Source organism: Rutidosis leptorrhynchoides, chromosome 3 (genome assembly GCF_046630445.1).
Source record: "Rutidosis leptorrhynchoides isolate AG116_Rl617_1_P2 chromosome 3, CSIRO_AGI_Rlap_v1, whole genome shotgun sequence".
NCBI classification, from domain to species: Eukaryota; Viridiplantae; Streptophyta; class Magnoliopsida; order Asterales; family Asteraceae; genus Rutidosis; species Rutidosis leptorrhynchoides.
This window is the reverse complement of record NC_092335.1, coordinates 687,943,079-687,957,514: the sequence shown is the minus strand read 5'-3', so window position 1 is coordinate 687,957,514 and position 14,436 is coordinate 687,943,079. Positions and strand designations below refer to the sequence as shown.

At 32.9% G+C, this 14,436-nt stretch overlaps 1 protein-coding gene across 1 annotated transcript; it reads right to left on the bottom strand.

The window, feature by feature from the left end:
* Positions 1-583: 583 nt before the first annotated feature.
* On the bottom strand, positions 584-4,256 carry LOC139899484 (protein PIN-LIKES 6-like). The gene is made up of 11 exons (XM_071882314.1): positions 4,124-4,256; positions 3,432-3,762; positions 2,894-2,973; positions 2,680-2,804; positions 2,463-2,584; positions 1,921-2,112; positions 1,754-1,828; positions 1,566-1,666; positions 1,416-1,468; positions 1,122-1,310; positions 584-1,016 (listed from the first exon to the last, which is right to left on the bottom strand). The coding sequence occupies exons 2-11, from the start codon at positions 3,612-3,614 to the stop codon at positions 895-897; spliced, it is 1,242 nt and encodes a 413-aa protein (XP_071738415.1). The 5' UTR covers positions 3,615-3,762; positions 4,124-4,256; the 3' UTR covers positions 584-894.
* Between the last annotated feature and the right edge of the window lie 10,180 nt (positions 4,257-14,436).

Sequence of the window (14,436 nt, the reverse complement as noted above, 5' to 3'; positions counted from 1 at the left end):
TTTCAATCCAACCAAACTCATTGAAAGGACCATTTGTCATCACTCAACCTAGATACTTATTTATTTTTCTTATTTTAGTAGTTAGTAGTTAAATATACATAGTTATAATAAAAACTTCAATCACAAAATAAAAGATTATCAATTCTGCAGAGGCCACAATTAGGAACAGAATTGAGCACATTTACATAACAAAAGTTTTTGTAACAAAATGTGTAAACATATTTGATGCGGACCCCGTTTGGCTCACGGATTCCAATGGGATTCCGGCGGAATTGGAATTGAATTTAGACACGCATCGTGTCTAGATTCAATTCCAATTCTGCCGGAATCCCATTAGATTCCGTGAGCCAAACGGATTAACATGTGGGCTGGTTGATTCTGAAGACAAATACATTAAAAATCTGAGTAAAACAGGAATCTCCTACAAATCAACCTGTGGAAAAACAAGACAAAACGGTTGTTTTCTAGGATTAAATTGCAGAGAAAGAAATCACAAATATAATAAAATGGATTTGGATGAATGGATCTGATTAGATAAGATTTTACCATATTGAATGTAAACAAAATTAAAATGAGACATTGGGAAGAACAATTTTAGATTTTCAAAGTGAAAATATATTAGTTAAGTCACAAAGGTATGTGGCTTTCTAATTAGACATTTCATTTCTAATAACATCCATGGCCAAACGATAAACCATGAATGTCGAAAAGCTTTACATACACTCTTCATTCATTTCCCTTTCACTCATTGTATTAATATGAACGACTCTCTAAACATTACGAATCATCCCAACTTCATGTATCTATGTTGTGCGTCATTTGATTCTTAAAATACCACCAAAGTCGATTGTTCTTGTTTAACAATGGTTAAGTTCCTGGCTCTAAAAACCGACTCTAAAAAAGGATGTTTAAATACAAAACAATCCAACCCCCCATTGAGATGATTGCAAAGATATGAACCCAAAACAAGATGGCTGCAGCTTCCCTTCCACAACCTCTTAAACTTGCAACAGCACCTGCATATATGTACATGTATTTGTGTATAAAGTATAAACATAAGAATCAAGTTTGACTTTTTTTGGTCAATGTGTGAAAAAATCATCAAGATTTTTGGTGGGTACCTGATAAAACAGATGTGGGCATTGAATGTTGTAAAAGAAGGATGAATTTGAACATTTTATCACCGGGTGGTAGGAATCCAAGTTTGTCGGCTAATGTTACGATTGCTAATCCTGCTGGTGGAACCAAAACTAGTCGACCGAAAATAATTGCAGCAGTAGTCTTCAATCCAAGTTTTGAACTCCCGGGTCCTATATTTATTGTTCCATATAAAAATAGTTAAAATAAATAAACAAATAAAATTTACCAAAACTTATCATGACCAACTTATATCAGATATCAATAAGAAAACTTACCATCTGTCAAGTTGCCACCTAACGCCAACAAAATGCAAGGGATCATAGCATCCCTGATACAAAAAAATAAATAAATAAATAAATAAAAATAAGCAAAATAGTCGGTTTAAATTGTATAATATATTCAAACAAGAATAGAAGTATCCATACCCAAGAATCAAGCAGCTATCAGTAAAGAAGTATAAAGGTGCATCTGGTGTAAAGATCAACCTTTTCAGAAATGGTATGCATCCGATAACAATAGCCAGTATCTAAAACAAAGCAATAATTTGTCAATAAAGGACATTATAATAAAAGTATTATGTTTTGTTATGAATGAAAATAAGAAAATATCATACCGAGGCAATAATAGGAGGTTGGAGTATTTGCTTTAACTTCAACTTATCAAAAATAAACTTCCAAATTTGCTTTATCTGTCAGGAAGTTAAAAAAACAACTTATATTATTAAAAACCTTGTGAATTGACATTCGTTTACAGAATAAATATAAAGTTATTAACTTTTACCTTTCCGTCTTTAGAAGAATCCTCGTGTATCGGTTCAGGCTCGTTAGTTATTAAAGGGACTTCTTCGGGAAGATTGTTACTTTTTTGAGGGGTTTTTACGGGAAGATTGTTACTATCTTCAATATCGAACGAACCTTCGGGTGGAGGTGCAAGCATTTGAAATACATACGTGTATAGAATAATTGCGCCTACCTAATTACATCAATCATTTTAACGTGTTAGTATAATTAATGTCTTTCGTAGACATATTTAAAATACCAAAAGTATCTCATGGTTGTTAGAAATCTGGAAAAATAAGTAGGGTCGGGTTGACCTAATATATTCCTGATATATATAATTTAATGAATCATTAGTGTGCCAAACAATGATTATAGAAAGCATATTAGTTCAATAACCTAACTATTTTAGTTAAATAATTTAGGAGGTTAGACACATTATTATAAAAATAGTATACAATGGGAAACTGTTGACCTGAACAGTAAAATAGATGTGATTATCCTTTTACTAACGCAGTCAAAATTTTTAAAAAACAAAAAACTTACCCATTGCCCAAATGAGATGTACGCATTTCCATCTTGAGCACATTTAACCGAATCACCAAAAGGGTTTGATTTGTCTCGGCATAAAGCTGAAATCAGGACAAGTGGTACATTCCCAATATTTCCTGCAAATAATTTTTATGATTAAAATCAGTTAAGAACAAAAAACCGAAAATCGCCCAATACATGAAAGTAACTAGTGACGGATAGTTAAACTTACCTATGCCGATGTGAATTATGGTAAACTTAAAGTACGGGTACGGTGGACGGACAATTAACGCAACAAGTAACCCTATAAGTGAACCAGATATAGTAGCCAACACGACGTTAAACGGAATGAACCACCTGTAATGCAGTAAAATTGTGTTAAACATTTATAACCAAAATTGGATAAGTTAAATTCGATTTTAAAAAATATTTGTTCACTATCTTACCATTCGATCATTTTCTCAAAAGTGATGGCCTGTCCAAGTTGAGAGAATATCAAACATGGAAGCAGAAGTGAAAACACCAACTGCATTAAACATATATAATAATCAGATTATGCCACAAAATTAGATATATATGTATACGAAAGATACAAGTATGATCAAAATTAATTCACCCAAACAACCGTATCATATTTCAATGTATTCGGTACAAATTACCTAAAAAAGGAACCAATTTTGGCTGATTTCTGTTTTCAGTAACAAGCTTGGTTTTACTCAAAATAAGACTAAAAGTTTTCATCTTTAGAGTAAATCGTGAATCCACGTTACCCAATTCAAAAAACAGACCAAATTTCGTTATTGGCATATAAATTAACCATGTCTTAAAAGAAATTCCATTTAATTGTACCCAAAGTTATAACCACTCTATATAAAGCAATACTATTGTATCATTTTATTTCAAGATCATGCACCAAGAGAATTGTATTCGTGTATGATAACTAAAATCTATGAAAGCAAATTAAGAAAAGTAAATTAAAGTTACCCCATTCAAAAGCTTCCTTCCACTTGCAGGCAAAATGTTGATATACTTAGAAGCCATAAGAAACCCCAAAAAGCACATGGTAAAAACTTTGGCTATTGGTAAAACTGCAATCTTGATCGAACCCAAAAGCGACTCTCCACCCCCTTGGGTATCCATTAAAACATCTGATAAGAATCTATGCATTGTGATTTCAGTCAAAATTGGTCAAACCCTGAATTCCCTATTGATCAGGAGCTGAAAAAGTCTGAATTTTTTTTTTCCAGCTTGCTAAATCACAAAAGGTTGTTGTAATTTAGAAGCAAACCTTCAGAATTCACCTCGAACCTTAACTCTGCAGTCCAAATTCAAGAAAAAATTTCAATTCAAACAAACACAAAAAGACAATCTTTAAGGTAAATTTCACTCCAAAATCTACCAAGCTTTAAAGAACTTTCTAATAAACCAAATATTACTCCATCTCTTAAATTTTCAAAAAAGAAAAAATAATTATACCCGTATGAAAATTGTAAAGAAGGCTAACAAATCAAGAAAAATTAGCAACAACCCAGATGAGAATTGATACTCAAGAACAGGAAAAATACAAACTTTATATATCATACATGCAAATCAAACAATACCCAGTTACAAGATTCACAATGGGTAAGAAATAAGACGCGAAAAAGATGGAACAAAAAAGGGGAAGAAATCGTTACCAATACTCCAATTGAATTGGATGCTTTTGATTGATGCTTGTTGAAATTATTGATGATAAATAGTGTCGCCACTTTAGAGAATATATATAAACCTAAGAAACTACGGGGTTTGATTTTGAATCGAATTAAGTAGATGCTTCCGTAATCATAACTGTTTATATTTAGTTGTTTTATACGGAGTATTTTGGTTAAATTTAATTTTAATTTTAAGAATTTATTTAATTTAATTAAAATAATAATAATAATAATAATAATAATAATAATAATAATATTATTATTATTATTATAATATAATTATAATATAATAATAATAATTATTATTATAATAATAATATTATTATTATTATCTATTATCTATTTCTATTAAAATCCTATAATGATGATGTCATTATTATTAGGCTAATTTTTTTAAAAGAAAATCAAAAAACAAATGAAAAAAATCTAAGCATAGTGGATGATGTCATTGATCTAAATAATTTTGAATTAAAATTAAATTTTATTAATTAATTATTATTATTAGATCTTATTAATAATTATTTTAATTATTAAAATTAAATAATTTTGAATTATTTTAATTAATTATTTTGAAATGAGTATAAGAATGTATAAAAGCTAAGCAGAAGGAAACCAATTCTAAATTTATATTTTAATTTACACTTTTAAAATAAAATGACAACCAATATTATCTGTTATGATTGAATGTAGATTGCTTAATATGCATTTTAGGTGTTTGATGAAATGTTCAGCTGACGAGTTTCTTAGTCGGACTATGTGGTTTCACGGGTCATTAAACTAAATGACTTTAGCATGTACGTTCACTTAATACCTAAAACATATTATTAAACTGTTTCGTTTAAACAAACCCGTAATTCCACGGATCATTTCACTAGTTATATTATTATTGGCTTAGATTCGTGATATTAAGGAATTAATTACTACGTAATAATTAGTTGAAGAACATGATAATTAATTGATAGTTATAATTAAATACTAAATCCATCCCCCTATACGTATTTACGTTCGACTTTTAAATCGCAAATATCTTTATTTGTGTTACATAATATTTAATAAAATTAATATGAATAGATTGGGTGTTTCAAACACGATTTACTTATATAATTTTCATTAAATAATATATAACACAAATAAAAGTGTTTATAGTCAAAGTTAAAAAAAAAAGACTTTGAAAGTCAATTATTAACATTTATAGTGAGACGGAAGGAGTAATACAATATAATAATAAAGATATATAAAAAAATTGAGTTTATTTTATTTATATTCTTATTTATAAGAATAGAGGAATAATTGACTTTGTTATCCATAATGGATGAGATTCAAATAAGCAAATCAATTATTGATTTGAGAATATAGATAACTATGATATCATTATTCAAATCAATGGTTGACATTACAGTTTTGAGTTATTTAAATGGTCAATATTCATCCTTTTAGCAAATGATGACATTCTAAAGACGTTTAAGTCAACTTGCATTTTGTTGTCTGTTTTATCGTTATAGTTTTGGTTTTTATGTGGTGTATGGTTTTGTTCTATGTTATGTTTAGGCGTTTTAGATTCTCTCGACATTGTTCATTTTGGTTGGCGCAATTGGCTCCATTTAAGCTCGAATTTAGTTAGTGTTAGGTTGGCTTAGTAATGCTTTCTTTCTCCAGCATTTCATGTTTTGGTTTGTCATATCGATTTAGGATCATTTATTCTTCGATGAAGATTTCTATTTTAATGGTAATCGTTATAACAAAACAATAGTGAGTTTCATTTTATATATAAGATTATTATTATTATTATATAATAAATAATAATTAATAATTAATAATTATTATATTATTATTATAATATATGTATATATATGTATATTATATAATATAACTATAAATAAAAATAATTTAATTATTATAATATTTTAATATTTTAATATTAACAGTTTAACCAAGAATACAATGATTTAAAAGGTAAAGAAATACAAAGGTCAATACACCAAACTGACTACAATTTACAAATAATCTTTGTGGTTTATATAAAATTGCTGATTTAATTCTTATTGTTTTATTTGAAGTTGATAGTCCCTTCACTATGTACGGAATTATATTTTTTTCATGAACCCACTTTATGAATATACATAAAATTGTAAGTCAATACAAATTGTCACTTATTAACCTTTTGTCATAAGAAATCGTACAAACATTTAATCTAATTCAATGCCCTTTTCAAGTAAGTTGTATAGTTAAATAATGTACGAAAACAAATTTGTTATGAATATAAATATAAATATTGATTGGTATGATATGATAGATAGACAACGACTATATGTTGATAAACGTCAATTATAAGATAAACATAAATTGATAAGCCAAGCTAGTTGTACGGTACAATTGTGACCCCCACCATTAACATTTTAACAACACAAAAACATGAACATGAAGTGGCCCATCTCTAATAAGTCTTCAGTTTTTTCTAAATACGGAGTACACATACACTTGACATCGCATTCAAGTTTGGTATGGACATGACAATTTCATTTGGTATTTTCGTCTGTTTTTAGTAAACTACAAAATTGGTCCTTGAATTATTCTTTAATAAGTAAGGCATCAGCCTATCGTCTAGGGTTGTGTACCATTTAGTTTCAAACCGAATAAATTGAACATCGAATCGAATCCAAACAAAAAAAATCAAACCAAATTTTTTAAACGGTTTTCGGATCGATCAAAACCGAAACCAAATTCGTAATCCGGTTTTTGGTTTGGTTTTTTGTTTTGAAAATTTTAAATTTGGTTAACCGAAAACCGAATTAAAAACCGAAATCAAATTAATAACAATTTAAAACATTTTTTAATTATAATATTTATATATGTATACTATATTTGATGTATTATTACATTTTTATTAAACAATAAACATGTTATATACCCTATAGGCCTATATACTTAAATTAATTCCACAACTGTTATTCCTAATTTATATATAAGTTTATGCTGGTTATGATTTTTATTTTTAGTGATTTTCGGTTTTAACCGAACCCAAACCAAAATCAAATTCGGTTTTCGGTTCGGTTTTGGTTATGGTTTTGATATTTAAATTTGGTTTCGGTATGGTTTATGGTTTTGATTTTATAAGTTTCAAAACCGAATAAACCGAAAAATAAAAAACCGAACCGATGAACACCCCTACTATCGTCCACTATACGCGTACCCAGGGAGGGTGGCGAACCGCCACCGTGTGACGATGATCAGCAATATCTCGCCACCTTGCTCGTTCGTCGGGCGTAGAATGGTAAGCTAACGAGCATTTATGGGTCCTACGAGCTTTTTTGTGTTTTTTTTTGTTTTATTCACTTATATCAAATTACTTTGTGTTTTAATTTTATAACAATTGAAGAGTTGACTGACTCTTAGAGCCTAAATTAAATTTCAGGCATGATATAAAATCCATAAAAATTTGATTTTGCCATTTTCATGACGTCTCAACTTTATTTTATTTTTTAAATTTTTTTTTTCTACTTATTGGTCGGAGGTCCACTCGAAAACAATCTCTCTATCCGACGAATAGAGAGAGGGATGACTTTCTCCACTTTTGAGAGTGTTTTCACTTTGAGTGAAGGAATGACTTTTCTTTATTCTCGGATAGGGGAAGGATTGTCTACATCTCACCTCCCCCATACACCACTTATGTGGTATTGGGTGTTGTTGTTGTTGTTGTTGTTGTTGTTGTTGTTGTTGTTGTGAAGATTGAAGATGATAGCCGTTGGAAGGAGTCGTTGAACATATATATATATTTTTAAAACAAATGGATTCTACAGTATAAATACTCATTATACATAATAAAATGTAATGTTTAATTTAACATTTGAGTTTAAAAAATAATTAAAAATAGGTAAAGTTGGGTTGTGGAGTTTATGATAAGGAGGGAATTGTGAAAGAAATGTAAAGGGAATGTTAAAGTGTTTGTGCTGATGTGGCACTGAGGTGAGGGAAATAAGTTCCGTGAAAGGCTGTTACGATTGGCAGTGGCCTAAGTTTAGTCCAGATGTTTTAGTTTTGTTAATGCGGAACATAAATTTGGAAACGATTTGATTATCGTTTATGATCGCGTAGACATATGAGTTGGTATTGTTAATCAGAATCGGGCGTGACCCTCTCACTAAATTATGGGGGATGATTCTAACACACCCTTTTTTGATCCTCACACACCTATTTTAACATTTTACTCTTCTAATAATACTCCATTTCTTTAAATTGGTGTGTGAGGATAAAAAAAGTGTGTGTGAGAATCATCCCCTAAATTATGAGTTATTATTTGATATATAAAAAAATAATAATAATAATAAAAAAAATTAGTTCATATAAACATTAAACTTTTCAAAAGATATAAAATATAACAATACTAAAAAATTATCAATCCAAAAAAGAAGTTTTAAAATAATCGTACCAAAGTGTTTTATTCTATAACTGTCATTTTATCCTTAATGAGGGGGTGATATATAAAGATGCAAAAGATTATGCCGGTTCGATTAACTTGTTTGAAAAACAAATGTCTTCAATTTACGAAGATAAAATATACATGAATATATGGGTTTTTCAAAATTTCATGCCCTTACAAAAATTTGGGTGATGCGCAGATGAACATTTTTTACCTCAAAATGTTTGCTAGTGTGATTTGAAATCATATTGATTCAAACATAAACATGACAGCAATTTATGAATTTACGTTTTTTTTGCAGTTCCAAAAATAATAATCATATTAATCCAAAAACGTCATCTTTTACTCCGTATCATACAATGCAAAAGTTACCTAAACATAAACATACCAGTTATTTGATACGCGAAGTTAGTTATATTCTGTGGGTTATTATAGAGTAATAATGTAATATCTTTTTGTCGGAAGCAATTTCTCTATCCGTCGAATAAAGAGAGGGATGACTTTCTCTACTAATGAATTAAGGATCGTGGCCAAACAAATCGATAATATGAATAAACAAGAACAAGAAAAAGCCTCTGGCTTTTTTTTCCTTCACGTAATAAACAAAACAATAATAATCCCCCTTTAAAGTCTAACAAATAAACCATATAAATAGTGTGTAAACATAAAAGGATAACTAAAAATAAAGCATGAAAATAGGAATGCAAATCATATCCAAATATGACTCGTTTGAATCTCAATTCTTCTAGGATACCTTCCGCGAGAGTTGTTTCGATAATTGCCACTTGATTTCCCTTTATCATTCCTGATAGGACCACCGCTAGGATACCTTCCGCGAGAGTTGTTACCACGATTTTGATCGCGCGAACGATCATCATCGTCCTTCCTCTCGTTGCGTGAGCTAGCTGTTGGGATGTCATTATCTTCGCCACTCCGCATATAGTCGTGGCATTCATTAAGCGCCTCAGCATAAGTTGTTGGGACTGTATGGCGCAGACGCCTTACCAGTGTTGGATGACGTTCTGAGTTTATACCATGTATGAGTCCGGAAATCTGTTGCTCTGGTATACGCAGGCACTCATTAGTATACCTTGTGAGAAATTCGCCCAAAGATTCCTTGGACTTCTGCACGATGTCATGGCATTCAATGTGAGTGCGCTTGCGTGGTCTCTGATTCTGATATTGCAGCAAAAACTTTGTCCGCAGATCCATAAACCCGGCAATACTACCCGCCGGCAACTTATTAAACCACTCACGAGCAATACCCTGTAGTGTCATAGGAAATATCTGACACGCAACCGGATCCACCCAGCCTTGAGTGCGCATTGCGCCTTCGAAACGCTGTGAAAAATCATCTGGACCGGTCAGGCCATTGTAAGTACCCAACGTGCTAGGTATCTTTGGTGCTGATGGAAACGGGTATGCGGATATATGCGGAGGAAACTTGTCAAAGGTAGTCGGTAGCTCGAAGGGTGGTTTAACAGGATCCCCTTTCAAGTTTGCAAAGAAACGCTTCATCATGTCCTGAACAAAGTCAGGTTGTGAAAATAAGTGAACCATATCAGGAGGTGCAGCCTGCATGAATTGACTTGCAAGATTTGCCTGCCCTTGAACATTTTGCCAAGGTTGACCCTTCGTCTGCGGATATAACCAAGGCTGTTGCGTTGAAAAAGAGGGATAACTTGAAGACGCAGAGTACACAGGTGGCTGTAAAGGAAGCGAAACTCGTGGCGTAGATATCTGCGAAACTTGAGGATACACACTTAAAAGCCCAACTGTATGCGCTGTGCTTTGCTGCTGCGCTGTTATCGGCGCCCAATGAGAGTTTGCATCTGGGATGACACCAAATCCCCAACTATTAAGTAACGCCTGCGCATCCGCAGGAGTTAAAAATTGTGAAACTGGGCGCGGTGGTTGCCAAGGTTGCAACGGTGTAAATGACGAATTCTGCTGAATGCTCTGCGTATGCAGAGGTATTGAAACAGTGGTACTGTAAATAGGTACCTGGCCGCAGCAAACCACATGCGGCCCCGTTGTTCCACCGCTAGTGCCTGCAAAGATGACCCTTGGATCCACTGACGAAAAGTCCAGTCGCGTGGTTGTGACTGGTGAGTTTGCTCTTGGCGATGTAACCCCGTCTGAATATATCGGCTTGTACCTCTGAAAGGGTTCGCCGGATATAGGTGGAGGGTACATCGTGTACCCCGCCTGAATAGCGGCCCCCGTAGTCATAACCGGTGTCTGTTGACTACCAGACGGTGTGTTCTGAACATCTGTTTGGGTATGTTCCGATGATTCCTCGGAAGTCATGATACTATTAAAGAAAAAATTCAAAAATTTTGTAAATAACGAGTCATACAATTCAAAACCTTAAAAGAAAAAGCAATTAAACAGTCTTGAATTAATTCGACTCTCAATGAAAGCACCAGTTGATCATGCATATTTTAACCGTGGGGTTTAATATGCCTGCTCAATACATAAAGAGGGGTTTAAGGATCTTAGAACGTGGCTCTCCGGTCCGGCTACCGTGAATAACCCTGGCCGACATGATGATGTCGGCGGGGTGGCCAAGTGATTAAGTCCACCTCCGATAACGGTCGTCGATCAAGAGGCCCCAAATAAGGTCGTAGGTACTAGCTTACGAAAGATAACCTGTTAACCTTGAAAAGATGACGAATGATGCTTTTGTATCGTAGGTGATGGTTACGTAATATGCTGTGTCTGGTAAATGATGATTAGGGTTTGTATTTATAGGCAAACCCTAATTCTAGAACCGTCCCATATCACGTTAATCTCATCCATAACTGACTCCCCCGAATCACGGATATAATTATGGAAAAGATATTTACTTGACAGCTAAGCAACCGCCGTACCGGGAACAAAGGCATTCGCACGCCGCATACCGCACACAAGAACACGCATACGCACAATAGTGATTGTCCACATACATTTGCGGTGCGCCTGCGGGTTGCGGTATCATTAGCCAGCTTTATGCATACAGCCCAAATTGGAGCCTAACATAACTCTCTAGCCCATTTAATCCGAACCCAAATAAACAACCCACCTGGATCATATGGATATGCATCATTCTCCCCTTCTTCGAAAAGACTCGACCTCGAGTCTATGTCATCATAACTTCCACGTGTTGTTCGACCCACTGAAAACCTTTCTCGAATCTTAATTTCCTTTAAAAGATCACTCGACTCGATATCTATTAAATTTCTCATGAATTGAGATGACACATTAATTTCAAAGGCCAAACAACCAATATCACGCTTGGATGTAAAGATAGTTGTTGTTATCCCCAGTGCCATTATGTGCATATGTGACTTTTCACTCACACAAGGAATAACTAATTTAACATTTATCAAGTTAACATCCAATATACTTGACAATATATATTCGGCTTTGGACATTGGCTGTGACTTTACATCAGTAAGCCCATTAACAGACTTCAGGACCTTATTCTGCAAATCCTTGATCTCCTCCTTTTCTTCAAAAAAAATCACCCTCGAGTCTGTCCTGACATCATGGTTGATTGGTGACATCAAAGGCGCCAAAATGATGTTCTCCCCATTGTCTTGTGCCTCTTTTTCTTCACCATCTGTATCATAGATGGGTTCTTCTTCCTCACCATCCGCATCATAGATAGGGATGGAATATTCATCCACGTATGGTTCGGGAACATACTCTAGATTGAAAATTTGCTCAACCGTCATACCAACGGTCCGTAATGGATCTTCGGGATGGTACCGTTTGAATCCTCTCGGCGCATCAGCGAGCAGATTCATACTGTCCCAATTGTCCTCCGTTTGATCCGAAGCATAGCGTTCATCATATTTATGATGTCGGTCCCGTTCTAATTTCGCTATCCTTCGTTGCAAACGCTCGATTTCAGCATCTCTAGGATCAATATAACTGCCTCGTCCGGCGTATCTGCTATAGTCACCTCGATATCTGTTGTTGGCCATGCCTGAAATCTGATACCAAATAATGAATTAAGGATCGTGGCCAAACAAATCGATAATATGAATAAACAAGAACAAGAAAAAGCCTCTGGCTTTTTTTTTTCTTCACGTAATAAACAAAACAATAATAATCCCCCTTTAAAGTCTAACAAATAAACCATATAAATAGTGTGTAAACATAAAAGGATAACTAAAAATAAAAATAAAGCATGAAAATAGGAATGCAAATCATATCCAAATATGACTCGTTTGAATCTCAATTCTTCTGCCAGCTTTATGCATACAGCCCAAATTGGAGCCTAACATAACTCTCTAGCCCATTTAATCCGAACCCAAATAAACAACCCATCTGGATCATATGGATATGCATCATCTACTTTTGAGAGTGTTTTTACTCTGGATGGAGAAATAACTTGTTTTTATTATCGGATAGGGAAATGATTGTCTACATCTCACCTTTTCCATATACCACTTATGTGGTATTGAGTGTTGTTGTTGTTGTTGAATGTAATATCCTTATCCTTATATATATTTATTTTGGATCTAGAAAGTTACTTATAACTTATCTAAATGAGGGAAAATAAACATAAAAAGCCCATAACACGAAAGGATGAAAAGATGTCCGAATATGATTTGTACATATGATGGTTTTGGTATAAGTTTTTGAGCATAAAGTTTTCAATCCTCTTTAAATGGATCACGGAAGCTAGCTAATATGGATTTATCAAAACCAAACGATCTAAACATTTGGATCTGATGGATTTATTATAAATAGTTTTCGATTTATCACTCTTGATTTTTTCACAAGAGTAAACCTCATTAGCTGTATATATTGAAGTGACTTGATAAAAAGAGCGAACATAGATTAACCTGATAAAGTAACATATCTTTAAGTAAAAATAATATTCTTACCAATTAGACGAACGGACAATAACTTAATCTTTTACCTATATACCATATTTTTTTGACGTATCAAGTTGAAGGGTTTAAACATATCGTGATAAAAATGTAGTATTCGATCTATAAAGATCTAAACGTTTCGATTTGACAAATCACAAAATATTTTGATATATCAAAATTTGAAGTTTAAAAAATTTGTCAAAATTAATTTTAGATTATCAAAATTGAAGAATGTGAACATTTTGATTTGACAAATTTATGAAAATGTAGTGCTTATACAAGGTTTGTATTATAATTTGACATTTTTATTTCATAAGTATAATATAAACGAGTAACACGTATCAATGAATAACCGGATGCACTTCATATCACCTTATCATCATCTCACATGGTTGCATTCATCATGTAGTACTATATATCTACCTATAGCCATTCAGTTTAGGCAACGTGACTGATATTTTACAGTCACTGTCTTTTTTAGTGGTAGCTCGTGAAGGTGGGACTGTTATACTATGAAAACCTCGTGACTTGTTATATTCCATTGATCAACTATTTATAATACTACATGAAATCCTAATAGTACCCTAAACTCATAAATGGACCGGGCTATGCTAATTCATGCTCTAACACTCCTCCGCAGTCCGAATGGCGAAATCGGGAAAGTTCGGACTGGAACAAAACAATAAACATTAAATAAAGACATAAAAAGACACTTTTTTTTTTCCATTCGTTGCACCGAATAGCCTAATATTCGTTGATAGAGTTGCAGATTTCTTGACGGCTTCTCCTTTTCCATAGGGTTTTTTTTCCTTTTACGTCGTGGTTTGCTGTACCTAAGGATCAAGTACCGCTTTGATATGCTACTTTTGTCGACGATAACAATATTCTTTAATGCTTCAAATAAGAATTTTTGACAAAATATTCATTTTTTTTTCGGGGTTTGGAACCTAGTCAAGCTAGGCGGCTCAGTCATACGCCGATTATTTATTTATTATTATCAAATATAAGAAAGA